This window comes from Typopeltis vanoorti, chromosome 20 (genome assembly GCF_054136105.1).
Source record: "Typopeltis vanoorti isolate ZY-2024b chromosome 20, IOZ_Tvanoo_1.0, whole genome shotgun sequence".
Lineage (NCBI taxonomy): Eukaryota > Metazoa > Arthropoda > Arachnida > Uropygi > Thelyphonidae > Typopeltis > Typopeltis vanoorti.
This window is the reverse complement of record NC_143568.1, coordinates 50,360,936-50,377,584: the sequence shown is the minus strand read 5'-3', so window position 1 is coordinate 50,377,584 and position 16,649 is coordinate 50,360,936. Positions and strand designations below refer to the sequence as shown.

General features: G+C 34.6%; 1 protein-coding gene across 2 annotated transcripts in view; it reads right to left on the bottom strand.

The window, feature by feature from the left end:
- The window catches only part of polo (Serine/threonine-protein kinase polo), a 237,114-nt gene that overhangs the window by 36,208 nt on the left and 184,257 nt on the right, over nucleotides 1–16,649 (bottom strand). For both annotated transcript variants that reach the window (XM_090410779.1, XM_090410780.1), the window contains exon 10: nucleotides 10,764–10,917. In XM_090410779.1, the coding sequence (XP_090266905.1) occupies nucleotides 10,764–10,917 (154 nt within the window). The remainder of the gene's footprint in view (nucleotides 1–10,763; nucleotides 10,918–16,649) is intronic.

The window sequence follows — 16,649 nt, the reverse complement described above, 5'->3', positions numbered from 1 at the left end:
GAATACAATATTAGTATACAGAACAGATTCAACACACTCAATTTGTGTGAAAGAGAACCAGATGAACTATGGGAAGAGATTAAAGATATAATTAAAACAGAAGCAAAGAACAATATTCCAACAGTTTGGAAGAAGAAGTCCAAATAGCTGTCAGAAGATGCCATCAACTCTCAGGAAAGGAGGAAAATGAAGGCTACAAGAAATTTGCAGGAAGCACAGCATTTGAACGCAGAATTTCAATGACAAGCCAGAAGAGACAACGAAAAATACTTTAACCAGGAATGCCAACAAATAGAAGACAAAAACAATAAGGGAAAAACAAGAAATCTTTTCAAAAAGATCAGGGAACTGATAAGGAAATTTAGTGCCAAGGTGACAATATTGAAAAGTAAAGACAAAGGATATCTTACAGAATCAAAGAAAGATGGAAAGAGTATACAGAAGCCCTTTACAGAAAGGACTCCAAAATTACTGAGAAATTTGAAGAGCAGGCTTATACACAGGAGCCAGTACCACTGGAGAGTGAAGTGAGGTGGGCACTGCAACAGCTATCCAGTAAGAAAGCACCAGGAGGGGAATGGAATGCCTATTGAGCTGCTCAAAGCCCTGGGAGAAAAAGCAGTTAAAATTTTAAACAGCTCTATGTCAGCAAATTTGGATCACATCTACATGGCCTAGGGAATGGAAAAAATCAGTTTATATATCTTTACTGAAGAAAGGTGAGGAAAGGGAGTGCAAAAATTACAGAACTATAGCACTGATTTCTCATGCAAGTAAAGTCTTACTTAAGATCATTCAGAAAAGACTGGAACCATTCATGAAGAGAGAAATGCCAGATGAACAGGCAGAGAAGAACAAAAGAGAGATCAGATCACCAATGTGAGATGGATAATAGAAAGAGACAGGAATATCAAAAGAATGCCTTCCTTTGTTTCCTTGACTATAGTAATGCTTTTGACTCTGTAGATCATGTGAATCTGTGGAATGTGTTAAGAACAATGGGAGTACAAGAGCATTTCATTATCCTTCTGAGGAATCTTTATTATGAACAAGAAGCTACTGTTTGAACAGATCTTGGAGAAACAGTATTTCACAATAGGCAAAGGGGTGCAACAAGTACAGGGGTAGTGTTGTGTCCTGAATAACCCAAGAAAAAGAATTACCATTTTTTTATTCAGGAAAAACTCTCTTTGAAAATAGGCAGAGAATGTGGTGTGTTGGCTATAAACTGGAAATGTATATATATGTATATAACACTAAGATAGGAGTAAGAAATTATATAACAAATGAAAGAAAATTGTAAGACCTAACCTGTTATGTTTAAGGGTCTGATAGAGAAATTATTTAATGTATTGAATTAATTTAAGAACCCCATTTTATGTGTCATGAGATAACAAAATCTGTAAGCCAGAGTCCAAGGGTCACCTTTTTGATCGTCCAGTGTTATGTGTGCTGGGGGGGGGGGGGGAATTATGAGAAAGAGAAACTAGAGCGCTTTCTAAGAAAACATGCCAAAAGTACGTGCGATGTAGTGGAAGGAGCTGGACGGCGTGACGAAAACCCACATGACCGCATTGGCGGGCATCGCGATATACGAGAAACGCTGGGAAGAGCATGAAAACAAAAAGGTCAAGCAACCCCCAGTCGAGGCTTTTTTTGGTTCCTGTTTCCTGACCTCTCGGACGTTGGTCCGGTCAGCACCTACAGAGAAGTTCCGGGCTGGTCGTGGAAGGTATGAGTCGTCTGCCGCAGCGTATGGAATAGGGCTAGCTATTTCCTTGGACTAGGATAGGATAGCTATGCTATATCGTGCGACGGAAAAACCAAGTAGATGCCGTCCGTTCTGGATAAGCTCCTGAGCCATATCGCCCTACCCGCTGAGAATCTGGCTGTACAGTTGTCAAAAGTAACCAGACGAGCAGCAGACTGAGAAGAAGCCTTGATGCCCAGACAAGGAAGAAGAAAGGAACGAGTATCATTTCAAAGAGTAATGTAGACTCTTGTATTATATATTCACGGTTAAGGAATTGTGTGTTTTCCAAAGAACATTTTGTGTAGTGGACTTATGATATGGAACTTTAGGAACTGCCACCAACTTGGCATAGACCCATCTTTGAGAATTATTTGCCTAGAAGGGCTCTATTTAATTTGTATGAATTAATTGTGTTGTTTTAAGTGATATAACTGGTGACCACGTGACTGTAGAATGTGTAATAACTTGTGATGAGATAATGTTAGGTTACATATAGAAGTGGTCCAAGCAAATTTGTTCATGTATTTCATTAGTAGTAATGAACCAGAGATCTTACAAAAATTTGATTCAGATTACCTAGAAATAAGACTTTCATGCATCATTTCTTTAATTAATAAATATGTTTCTTAGTACCTGCCTGATCTGGTTTAATATATGAATTCAAATAGCCACTCATAAAATTATTATCGAACTTAGCGAGAAAAACCACATGTATAATTTAACAAAGCGGACCACGACTGCATGCAAGGATATAGTGAACAGAAGTTAGAAATTTACTGTAGTTTAGTTACTGTGTATCACTCTGAGAGAGCCATCATGGATAAGAGTCTCATCTATCCTCGGTATTGGCTGGTGCAGTTAAAAAATAAATTTGTCAATGCTTATCAGGTGTACTGTCTCAGAAGATATGTTTAATTACCGCATTTCATTCTAGGACAAAGCCCTAATCATTAAGTATCCTACACGTAATTAAACTTAAGAGCGGCCAAAGATTTTGTTTGTTTAAAAAAAAGGGGGAAAGATTTAAGAGAACGAGTTAAGTGTAGACTAACCTTAAAGGCTAAAAGGGACAAAATATAGAAATAAAGAATATAACAGCAGCTCGTGCATAGGCACTGTGGAACTGCAGCATCCCCAATTTTTCTCAATATATAAATATATTTATTAATTTATTTATATTTGCTTGTAATATTTAATTTTGTCATCAACAATCCTGTACAATTCTCTTATTTTGTATAAAAAATAATAAAAATCCATCTTGTAGCTTAGGAGGCGAAGGACGCTAGCAGCACTGTATTTACCACAGTGTCATATTGTGGTAAACACAGTTTACCACAAGCATATGCACGTCATAGTGAGATGGGAGCTATTAGCCTAATGCACCACTGTCCGTCGTGCAGTTCTATTGTTGTTTATATGCAGTTTGCGCCAGTAGTACAGTGTTCGTAGTGCTTATGTTTACTCTGTCTCTTTAAATATTTGGACATTACAATTAAAGGATTTAATTGTAATGTCCAAAAATTGTAAATCCATTCCTTTAATTACAATTAAAGGAATAGATTTTATTTTTAAGAAATTTTAAATTACACTAAACTGTATAATTTTATCGATAATAAACAATTTTTTCATGTTTAATTTTTACCATAATTTTGATATTTTATCCAATCACGTATACATACATACAGTGTGTATGTATATTTCGAAAATTGCAGCACCCCCATGATTTCAAGCCACGAGCCGCCACTGAACAAGGATGTATTTTATCTCTGTACCTGTTTAACATATACAACGAATACATTTTAAGATTGGCAGGGCTGGAGGAGTCTTCAGTTGGAATTAAAATTGGTGGAAGAAATATTAATAATTTGAGGTATGCAGATGATACCACCTTGCTAGCAGAATGCAAAGAAGATTTGAAGGAACTTATTATGAAAATTAAAGAAGAAAGTGCTAAATATAGCCTTAAACTTAACCTCAAAAAGACAAAAGTTATGGCAACGTGAACTTAATGATTTTGAAGTAGATGGGGAGAAAATGGAAGCAGTTAACAATTTTGTGCTCCTAGGATCCCGAATTGATAAAAATGGTTACTGTACTGAATTAGAAGATTATTACTTGGAAAGAAAGCAATGGCAAATTTAAGCAAGATCTTTAAAGCCAGATTGCTCCCTTGAAGCAATGATCATCAAGCATAAATTGTCATACTTTGGACATATTATATGGGCAAATGACAGTCTGGAAAAGATGATGATGCTTGCTAAAGTTGATGGAAGAGAAGAGGAAGACCAAGAATTAGATGGGTGGATGGAGTTAAAGAAGAAACTGGAATTCACTTGGAAATTCTGGAAGATATGGCCAGGGACAGATCTGAATGGAGAGTGTATGTTCATAGAATCACCAGGAGTTGAAAACGACTCGATGGAACATAACATAACACACCCTCAAGGAGCGTTCAGACTACTATAACAGCACTACATGGTTAAATATATATTATGATTAATCTCCTATCCACAATTTTCCTCCGAGTTAGTCGATTACAGTCGTATCTCGCTAATCTGAACTAATAAAAACCACACTCGTTCAGATTAGTGAAAAGTTCGGATTCGCGAATTTTCCCCCAAGAGGCAACAATAACTAGCATTTAAGACAAAAATAATCAGATTCTAATGGTACATCAATTTAATTCTGTAAATAAATAAAGTAACTGATAGAAAAAAAGCTACTGTACTGTAATATAAAACTTAGAAAATAATACAAATTTATTTTAGTAAAAAATTTAGTTTGTATGTGCCTGTTTTGTCGAGGATTCTGATTTAATAAAATTGCATAGTTCAGTACATAACTCAATTTGCGTAAAAAAATATCACTTTCTTGTACATAACACAAAAAAAAAGTTTCACAAAATAATAGGAAAAAGAAGTTTTTTTATTTCTTTGTAAAAAAGTCACTGATTTTCTTTTGCTTCTTGGAAGCAAAACGTTTTTCGAATGCTTCTTCTCAGAGCTGCATTAGCAATAAAATTTTGTGGAAAGGCATATCATTCTGCTTAGCCTATTCTATACGCATATTAAAACTATCAACTGCTTCTTCATGTGTTACTTTTTTTTCCCCCCTTCAAATTCTTTATCGTCATCAACGTCTGCTAATTCATTCTGTAACGTCATATTTATAATTTCAGCATCTGATTTGATTTCAAATTCACTTTCGGTTCTACCTGTAATTCATTCCGTAACATCTGTCTGTGAAATTTCAACATTTGGATTTATAATTCTAACCAAATTATGCATGTTTTGAATTTCCGCTTTTTGTGTATCACCGTAGTTATCTTCGTAAATTCTAGAAAGCCACAGTTTTTTCATGACGCTCGACAGCGGTGATTCATGCCGACAATACAGTACGTACTGTACAGTATAAAAAAGAAAACATGAACACACAATAAATCAAAATAGGCCTACAGTGTAACCATACAATTGACAGTATGAAAAAAATACTGTACTGTAATAATAATAAAATAAATAATAATAGTTAAAATAATAATTATTAAATAAAAATAATAGCACACAAAATAATAATACGTAATAAATAAAACTTTTTTTTTCCCTTTCAAACCGCAGTTCGGATTACTGGAGGGTTCGGACTAAAGAGGTTTGGATTAGCGAGAGACTGCTGTACTTGTCAGCACTCAAATATTATGAAATCTAGCATATCATTGATTGTCTCTAAGGCAATTCTGAATGAATCAATCCACCTAGACCTTGGTCTTCCTCTGGGTCTCTTTCCTGTCATCTTGGCATTAAACACCGCTTTTGCTAACCTTTCCTCACCCATTCTTTTTAAGTGGCCATACTACCTTAGATTAGCTCTGCTTACACATTTTTGAATGCTAATAATGTCAAGTTCCTTTCTAATATCTTCATTTTTAATATGATTCTACCATTGATGCCATCGGTTTACTCTCCTAATTTTTCTCATAACATTGTCGTGTATGCCGATAGTATGCCGTTTTGGCTAATTTCTCTCTTATTCCATATAAATTTATTCAGCTGGGTAGCCACCCAGACCAACATTGCTTATTTTGTTATCTATTTCCAGATTTAATTTGCCATATTCACTTAAAACTGTGCCCAAATAGCTGAAATATTTTACTTGTTCTATAGGCTCACCATTCAAAATGTAGTTGATGTTCAATATTTCTGCCTATTTTGATAGTCTTTTTAATTACTGATTTTCATGCCAAGTTTTTTTACAGCTGTTATTTAATTTATTTAGAGAATCCTGGAGACTTGCACTACATGTGTTTAGGAGTACAACATCATCTGCATAAAGCAAAGATCTAAATTTGATGTCTCCAATTCTAATATCAAGGCCCAATGCCATTTCTTTCATAATGATCATAATGTGATCCCTGATTTCACATTCAACCATTTTACTGCATTTCCTTCAATTCTAACCGATTTACAAACTTGCATATACATCAAGTATTGCTCTGTAGAATGTTCCATTTACTCCATATAATCACAGTGTTTTGAAAAGTTTTTCTCTGGGCACCTTGTCATATGCTTTTTCCAGACCTACAAAACTTAAAATATAGATCCTTGTCATATTCCCATGATTTCTCATAATGTGAAAATCTGATCTTGACAACCTGTATTTGGCCTGAACCCAGCTTGTTCTTCTCCTTCACATTTCTCTTCCACAGTCTTTCTGAACTTCTTTTCAAGTATGCTAGCATAAATCTTACCTGGAACAATAAGTAGAGGAATTCCTCTGTAATGCTCACATTCAGTTCCCCCACCCCCTTTTTTTTGAGATGGTATGTAACGGTTTGGTGTACAGACAGATTTATTAACAGCAGAGAAATATGGATGTGAAATTATTTTAATTTTGAAACTTTTCCTTCTAGCAGTGAATGAGTACCAGAACTTACTGTTTTACAAAACAAGCACTAGTTATAACCAGTGTTTGTTTTGTAAAATATATATGGAATAAGAGAAAAATTAATAAAAGCACCAAATTCCACTCTACAAGGTAATGTTCAAATAAATTTTAACTTATGGATCTCAGAAATAAAAACTGATCCAAAACTAGAGACCAGAGATATGGGTCCTGAGAAAAATTAGAGTGAACAGATAGAATCAATCAGCATTATGTTAAAAATGAATGTTAGCATTTAAGAATGTGTGAGCAAAACTAATTACAGGTGATATGGCCACTTGAAGAGAATAATTTTTCTGGTTAGCAAAACAATGTCAAGATGTAGATCTAGAGGAAGATCAAGATCTAGATTGTTTGTTGCAGTTAGAAGTGCCTTAGAAGACCAAAATATAAGATATGACAATACTGGAGTAATGGAAAGACTAATTTAGAAGAAATTAGTCTTTCCATTAAATTTACAAGGGAATCCCTCTTCACTTTAAGACAAAGCACTTTGCATATACAGTGGTATCTCGCTAATCCGAACTAATAAAAACCGTGCTCATTCGGATTAGCGAATTTTCACCCAAGAGACTACAATAACTAGCGTTTAAGACAAAAATAATAAGATTCTAATGGTACATCAAATTTAGTTCTGTAAATAAATTAAGTAACTGATAGAAAAAAAGCTACTGTAGTGCAATGTAAAACTTAAAAAAAGTACACAAGTTTATTTTAGTAAAAAATTTAGTTTTGTATGTACCTGTATTGTTGAGGATTCTGATTTAATAAAATTGCATAGTTCAGTACATAACTTAATTTGCATAAAAAATATCACTTTCTTGTACAGAACACAAAGAAAAGTTTCACAAACTAACACACGAAAAAAAGCTTTTTTTATTTATTTGTAAAAAAGTCAGTGCTTTTCTTTTGCTTCTTGGAAGCTAAACTTTTTTTCGAATGCTTCTTTTCAGAGCAGTATCATTCTGCTTAGCCCATTCTTTACACATATTAAAACTGTCAACTGCCTCTTCATGTTTTACTTTTTTTTTCTTTGAGTTCTTTGTCATCATCATCCTCTAATTCATTCTGTAGCGTTATATTTATAATTTCAGCATCTGATTTGATTTCAAATTCGGTGATTCATGCCGACAATACAGTCTTACTGTACAGTATAAAAAAGCAAACGTGAACACACACACACACACAATAAATCAAAATAGGCCTACAATATAACCATACAATCAACAGTATGAAAAAATACTGTACTGTAATAATAATAAAATAAATAATAATAGTTAAAATAATAATTATTAAATAAAAATAATAGTGCATAAAATAATAATACGTAATAAATAAAATTTTTTTTCTTTCAAACCGCAGCTCGGATTACTGGTTTGGACTAAAGAGGTTTGGATTAGCGAGATACCACTGTATTCTGTTATTTATTCTGAGAAGAGCTCTCATTTTGCTTTGTTGCCTTTAGTTTAGCCAAAAAAGCATTTACATTTTAATGGAAATTTAAAGTAGACAGCCTTTTGCTAAATTCAGTTAGTCACAATTCTACCAGTAAAACTTCCTGTTATGTCCTGTAATTAGACAGGTGTATATAAGAGCTTAAAAGACTCAGATTTTAAATTTCTTTAGGTAGAGTAATAGTCTGACATGAGTACTGCCTAGAACAAGTCCATTTTTGAGTATTTTCTACACAGTCAATTAATAGAGAGGGATAATAAAAAATACATCCATTTTCATTTTTATTTCAAGTGGCAAACATTGTCTTAGAAAGTTTTAAAAGTTCAATAGTGATTGTGGGCTTATGAAAATACACATCACCACAAATTGTCTTGATAATGCACTACATAAAACAAAAACTCTGCTTAGGTGCTTGTATATTAAAGTTTCTATTAGTGATTTTGAATTGGGGGTTTGCTAGCTTCACAGCTGTTTAAATCAACATCCATTATTTTATAATGAAGTAGCAAGAAAGCGGTTAGCCTAGTGGCTGTGTGCTTTGCAACCATATGCCTTGGGAAGGAGTGTCCGATACCTATCGGTGACGTGAGGAGCAGAAGGATTTTCCTCAGCCATAGTCAAGTTAGCCGGTCTTGGGGATGGACAGTAGGGTTTTTTCCCCAGTTTATCGTGGGGTTTTCCTCCTTCAAAGCAGGCAAACCGGTCTTGGGAACGCAACACTACAGAACATAGGATACACCGGGGCGTAGGGCTGACCACCTTATCCTGTGAACGGTTTGAGGTCCGATGATTAATAAACCCTCGACACTGCAAGGTAAAAGAGGGTAAAAGGAAGATGAGATGAGAAGCAAGAAAAAGATGCCTTCTATCCAGATTTATTATAACAACTTTATATTTGATTCAATTAGGATGGATATATAATTTGTATAAGTCATACAATTATGTGAAAATTTAGCGTTTTTTTTTACTCCATTTTTGTTAAACAAAATCACAAACCAGACTCACCCTTTGCAATTGTTGTAATCTGGATGAGAAAAATTTACTATTTTCAATTTTGAAACTTCTTAACTTATTATGAAAACAAGGCACAGCATGTGGAAACAGACACTGATATACACTATCTACCAATAAACATCTGGACACCCCTGTTATTTGAAGTTATGGAACATTGCAGGTTTGTTAATACCATAAAAACCTGTGTACAATTAGTAGGAAGCAGTATTTCATTGTAGCAGTTGAATACAGGTGATATGGCAACATGACATTCAGTGACTTTGAGAGAGGTGTCATTGTGGGCTGTCACATGGGTGGCATGACCATACATGCCATTGCCACTCAACTGGAGCATCCAAAGGCGATGTGATCAACAAATGGAGACGTTCTGGCATCACTAGTGCAGGAAAACACCCAGGGCAACCACTGAAAATGACTGACAGGGACAGGAGAGTGTTAAAATGGGCAGCATGCAAAACCAGCTACAATCAGCACAAACCATCTGTAATGAGTTCCAGAGCACCATTAAACCATGGTGAGCACTAATACTCTACAAAAATAACTCCATTTACTGGGTTTCCATGGTAGAGCAGTGGCACACATCACAACAATGAACAAGGCAGCTTGTCTGGTTAAACAGCGTGTGAACTGGAGAAGTGGAAAATGGTACTCTGGAGCGATGAACGAAGGTTCACCTGTTTCCAGTCTGATGGGAAGATGTGGGTGTGAAGGAAGCCTGGTGAACACTTGTTACCACAGTATGTTGTACCCACAGTAAAGTTTGGTGTGGAGAAGTAATGGCATGGAGTACATTCAGCTGGTTTGGTGGAGTATCACTGGAGAAGTAATGGCATGGAATACATTCAGCTGGTTTGGAGGTGAAACCACTGGTCCTTGTCTGTGGTTCCATGAAGGAAGCTAACATTGATATTCTGGATAATCAGGTGATTCCTACACTGTGGAGATTTTATGAAATGAACCCGTGTTACTATCAAGACGACAATTCCCCATGCTACAAAGCTGCAGTTGTTTGTTATGGAATGGTATGAAGAGATGTGTGATAAACAAACTGCCCTGTGCAGAGTCCTGACCTCAACCCCATCGAACATCTGTGCGATCAATTAGAACGGGATTGAGGTCCAGAGCAGCATGTCCTTGATCTGTCACTGAACTCAGTGCTACTTTGATGGAGGAATGGAGACAAGTCCTACCTGATGTATGCCGCACAATGGTGGAAAGTCTTTCTCAAAAGGTGCAGGAGGTGATCAAAGCCAAAAGGTGGACATACCTGATATTAGGATTCGCCCACTGGTATCAATTGTAAATTGTGAAAGTGTCCGGACAACTATTGGTAGATAGCGTATTTGCTTAACTAAATTATTACACTAATAGTTAGCAACACATTCAGTAGACCAAAATGGTTCCAGATATTTATTACTATTTCAAAGCTGTGCTACACCATTCTATTCAGACCACAGTTAGCTTAATTAAGTAAATTGTACTTTTTATGAAATCATATTTTCTTCGGTTTAACGAAGTAGATTGATTGCAACTCTGAGATAGTGACAAACTACTATATTAGCCATTTGATAGTGATATTTCAGAATGATATAATGAAACTACTTACTGGCCATCAGCTAAGAGGATGATACGAGACGAATCATTGAATAAAACACCTACGCTGTTATCACAAAGTTGAAGGCCTAGTCCATACTTATCTGTATAATCCACCCACTTGCTTACCCAAAATATTGGAACTGCAGCTGGATCTTCAGTTTCATCTGTACAGAGAGAGAGAGAGATAAGATTGATATATATATCAATCAGACACAGAGCAGATATGAAAAACTACACTAATTCATCAGATTTCCAAAGTGATTTATTGATAAGTCAAGATTACTAATTTAGCTGGTGGTCTGATTAAGTCCATTTCAAATGACAAGTATCAGTTGTGAGAAGCAGAAGGCTATTGTTTAGAATTACAAGTGAAGCAACTAAAGTTATGAGGCCAGTACATTGTGTTTATTAAGTGTGCTTTTTTTTCCCTGGCCTGCTCTGTAAAATAAAAATTCAAAGTTTCTGAGAAGAAAACCCTGCCATCTTTGTAAGAGGCCAGCTCATTAATTTTCAGCTGAAAAGCCCTTATAAGAGAAACAGAGGGAATCATTACCTGTCTAACATTGATTATGTGGGCAGTAGTTATATAACAAAATTCTTGACCACTGTGGGATGTTGAGTGGGTAGCTTAAACCATGTGTTTGTGATTATTAGCTCCTCTTCCTGGCAGAATTGAAAAAGACGGTCACCATTCTCATTTCTTGTGCCCAGTCCATGTTCGCCAACTACATCTCCACTTCTACCTTTCCCAACTTTAGCATTGAAATCATCCATGCCTATGTTAATATCATGCTTTTTTGTGTTTTTATTAGTTCTTTTAATTGATCATAAAAGTACTTGAAATGCAAGTACTTGACTGTTGCTAAAAGATAATTTTATTATTCCTCTTTTTACATCTCCACTAGCACTGAATTAGATGGTCAGTTAATCCAAATGTGATTTTAGATGGACTTAGATCTCCTTAAGGTTGACTGAGAATAAAGACAAAATGAAGTAAACTATTTTTAATTTCCAAGTCTGCTGAAAAGTACAGCCTCCATCAGTGGGAATACTATATTCTTTATAAGCAGTGGTTGACAACAGGTCAACTGTGATCCACCAGTTCACTATAAATTTACGGTTAATCGATTGCAACAGACATTCAAATATTTTTAATCACCAATTGGCAATTAAAAAAATTAATATTCACTTAAAGCTGATCTGGATAGAAAACATACTGTAGGGGAAAAAAAAAAAATCACAAATTTTTCAGAAAACTTATCTGAAAATGCAATTATTATATATGAAGCAGTCTCTTCTTAAAAGTTATCAGGAAAAGATATGAAATAGTATGTCAAGTAATGTATACCCAAATGCAAGAAAATATAAATGTTTACATTACTAGTTTGGTTCTACATATTTATGTGAATTGGCTTTTTTATACTGGCACAAATTTGACCCAGATGAAGATGAGCATCATTTCACTCTTACAAATTTCACACAAAGATTCTTTATGACTGGCCTTAATCATAATATAACCCCTCATTTTGGAAGCATGGTAGATGACATCACATTAATGAATAATTATTTAAATATAAATTTAATCAATACTTAATTTCAAAATTAATTTTCATTCTGTTAAATATTTTTCTAAATCAGATGGAGCGAACAGAAACGGTATTCTTGTAGCTCATTTTAAAGAAAAAAAAATAGATCATATCTTAGATGATATCTGTATAGAATTCTATGATTTTTTTTAGATTCTTATAGAGGACTCTCATATCTGTGGTCTCTAGTCGAGTGTTTTATTTCTAACCCAACTCTCAAGAAAATATTTGATATCGTAAATCTCTTGGCAACTGATAAGGTTAGAAGGCATCATCAAATTCCTGCCATGTACCCTCAGGGGATGTACAGGATATGATAGTACAACATGAAAAAAATTACATCATTACTAACTTCCTATCTACAATTTTCCTCCAAATCAGTCTGTTACTTGTCAAGACTCCAACATTATCAGATCCTATATTTCTATCGTCTCAGGCACTTTGTACCGTATCAATCCACCTATATCTTGGTCTTCCTCTGGGTCGTTTTCCTGCCAACCTGGCAGAGAACACTTGTTCTGCCCATCTTTCTTCACCCATTCTGTTTAAGTGACCATATCACCTGAGATTAGCTCTGCTAACGCATTCCTGGATGTTGACAATGTCAAGTTCCTTCCTAATATCCTCGTTTTTAATATGATATTGCCATTGATGCCATCTGTTCACGCCTATAATCTTTCTCAGGACTCTCATATCTGCAGTCTCTAATCTTTGGTCAAGTGTTTTACTTCTGACCCAGCTCTCAGATCCACAAGTTAAAACTGGTTTGAACACCGTCTTGTATACAGCTAATTTAGTGTTCCGACTAATTTCTCTCTTATTCCATATGAATTTATTCAACTGACTTCCTAACATACCAGCTTTGCTGATTCTGTTGTCTATTTGTATATTTAATTTACCATCTTTAGTAAAAATCGTGCCTAAGTAGCTGAAATGTTTCACTTGTTCCACAGGTTCTCCATTCACAACACAGTTGACATTTTCAATGATTCTGCCTATTTTCATTGTCTTTGTCTTTTTAATGCTGACCTTCATACCATATCTATTACAACAGCTATTCAATTTAGTCAGAGAATCTTGCAGATTTGTAGCGGATTTATTTAGAAGTATAACATCATCCGAATAAAGCAAAGAGCTGACATTAACATCTCCAATTTTATATCAGGTTTAATACCGCATTCCTTCATAATGTGATCCATACAGATAATGAATAACAGAGGGGATAATGTACATCCTTGTCTCACACCAGATTTAACATTAAACCATCTTCCTGTATTTCCTTCAATTCTAACTGCCGACTTACAACTCAAACAAAGACTAAGTATTGCTTCACATAATGCCCAATTGACACAATATAACTGTAGCGTATTGAATAGCTTCTCTCTTGGCACCTTGTCATATGCCTTTTCCAGATCGACAAAACTTAAATACAGATTTTTGTTATATTCTCTTGCTTTCTCAACTATTTGTCGTAAGCTGAAGATCTGATCCTGACAGCCTCTATTTGGCCTGAATCCAGCTTGTTCTTCACCAAACTTTTTTCCACAATTCTTCTCAACCGTTTCTAAAGTATACTTGGAGAGATTTTGCCAGGAACACTCAGTAGGGAAATACTTCTGGAATACTCACAATCAGTATTATTTTCCTTTTTTATATATGGGTACTGTTAAATTGTGAATGAAACTATGTTGTGTAATTTATTTTTTTCATTCACATTTAACATTGCTTATTATATATTAATCATGATTTGTATAAAAATTATTTATTGTTCCTTAATTAAGGATTACTATTTAAATATTTATTCTAAACTTAACCTACTATTAATTTATTAAATATAATATGTAATATGTAATAATTTATGATAACTAAAATATATATAAAGTAACGAAAAGTGTTATTATAAATAATTGCATACGTAATGAAAAAGCTGATTAAGTAGCTCAAATATTCTGTTTATTCTTATTTGTAAAAATTTAACGCTATGTAATCACTTATGTAGTTGTAGAGCGTTGTATTACATTAGCGAAATGTTTACGTTCATTGGTTGTCATGGAGACGCATGAAATAAACAAGCACGAGTCGAAGAGTGCGTGACCTTGGAACAAAATGGAGAAAGAAAGGCAATAAGAATTATATATTAGAGAAAAAGAGAGAGTTTTGCGGAGCCTGAAGGAAGGTAGGATACAAGCAAAGAAGTGAAGGAAAATTATAAATTCTTTAGGGCAGAAATTCATTAGAATAGTGTTAGAAGTGAGCAAAAACATAGTGAATCATATACTCAGCTGCAAGTGAGATCAGCTGTTGTTGTAGAGGAAAATTGTTGTCGTAATCGGATAAATAAAGAACTGGACATTCAATGGGAAATTCTGATTAGTTCCAGTTAGTCTAGGATTACGTCTTAATTCTATGTTGCCCTGAGAAGAATTATAATGAAATTAACTAGTTGGAGAAAAGTAAACAAGGAAAGATATCAGTACCTTATTGCTGTTGTTTAGAGTAGTGAAGCGCGATTAACAGTAGTTCAGTTAAAGCGTTGGAGAATTTTATTTAATGTGTTCCGCTAGCTTAAATAAGTTAATTCATAAGTGTGCTCACAATAATTTGATGTATTGAAGATTGTATCTGGTAAGAGTAGTCATACATGTTTGTTTATTCTAACATTAACTATAACGTATCTTCGAAGTTCAAGGTCCGAAATAAGATTGCTTGGAATATTGTCTACCTTGATTAGTGCCTGCTGTGAATTTAAACATTAAGTACAACTGATAGATATGTGCAGACTGATCAAATGAGAAGTTTTGTTTTATTAACTTGAGTTAAGAAAGCTTATAATTTTGAAGCTGTGAATTGTATGTTAAAGTTTAGAACATTGAATTGGAATGAGTGACTTAGCAAGATGCATTAAGTTATTTGTATTGTTTCATTTAAAAATAGAATACTTGTATTTGTTATATATCATATATTAAATGTTTTATTTTATCAATCTAAATATTGTGTTTGCCTGAATTCCCTTTTATTGCACCGTTCATAAAAAATTCGAATCTTGCGGGTGCCCCAAGTAGAATAGTAAATAATTCGGCCTAAAGGAGAAGACTGCTAACTTAATTAAGAACTGATCCTACTGTTTTATTTAGACTAATCTAAAAATAGGGTGGCGCAGTATAATTATAAATTTCCCTACTTTTGGATCGGTGATCAATTTGCAAATTAGTTGTTTTATTAATAAGAGTAACTTGAAACAAGATGGCAGATTAGAACACAACATGAAAATAGAACGTCACGACAGGTACTATTAGAGCTCTACTCCAATCATCGGGAATTCGTCCCTCTGTACAGGCTTTCTGAACTATGCAGTGCAGCCACTGTAAGACTTTTATACCACCATATTTCAGCATTTCTGGTCGAATATCATCTACTCCCGCTGCCTTTCCACATTTCACGCCTTTGGCTTTTTCTACTTCAAGTATGGATATATATTCCTAACTGTATGCCTGTGGAGTGTTTTTTACCATTGTGCTATCACTGCTTGTTTCATTTAGCAGAAAGTAATTACTCCATACTTCACGGATATCTTTTTCTTCTGTTTTTATGTCACCTTTATCATCTCTAACTCCTTTTACATCACTCTTTCCTCCATTTCTATGCTTCTTCAACAACATCCAGAATATCTTACCACCTTCTTGATATTTATTTTCTATGTTCTTGCGAAAGTCCTCCCATGACTTTTGTGTTTAACTAGTTTTACACTGTTTCGCTTTCTTACATTTGTCTCTGTATTCTCTAAGAGCAAAAGATGACTTATTTGCCAGGAACTTTTGATATGCTTTCTTCTTTTCGTTCACTGCCTCTTTGACTTCCTGTGTCCACCATGGAGTTCTGATTTTGCTATCCTTGCAGACAACCTCACCACATGCCTCTCTGGCAGAATCAATCAGGGTTTTCTTCAAGGCTTGCCACTGTATCTCCAAGGTTTGGTTCCTGTTCTCAAACTCTTTCATTTTTTCTTCAATAATCTTTGTGTATTTTAGTCTACAGTTCACATCTGAGAGCTGCTCAACTTTTATTCACTTTAAAACTTTCTTACATGTTATTCTTTTCAATATAAAATTCAATTTTATCCTGCTCAAAACCAAATAGTGATCACTTCCAATTTCAAATTCTCTGTACACTCTGGTGTCCTGCACCAGGGAGAAAACATCACTATCAACAATAACATAGTCAATGAGACTTTTCTTATTCCTTGCCTCTTTTCTTCATATGAATTTATGCACATTTTTTTGTTGGAACATGGCGTTAGTAATAACCAGTCC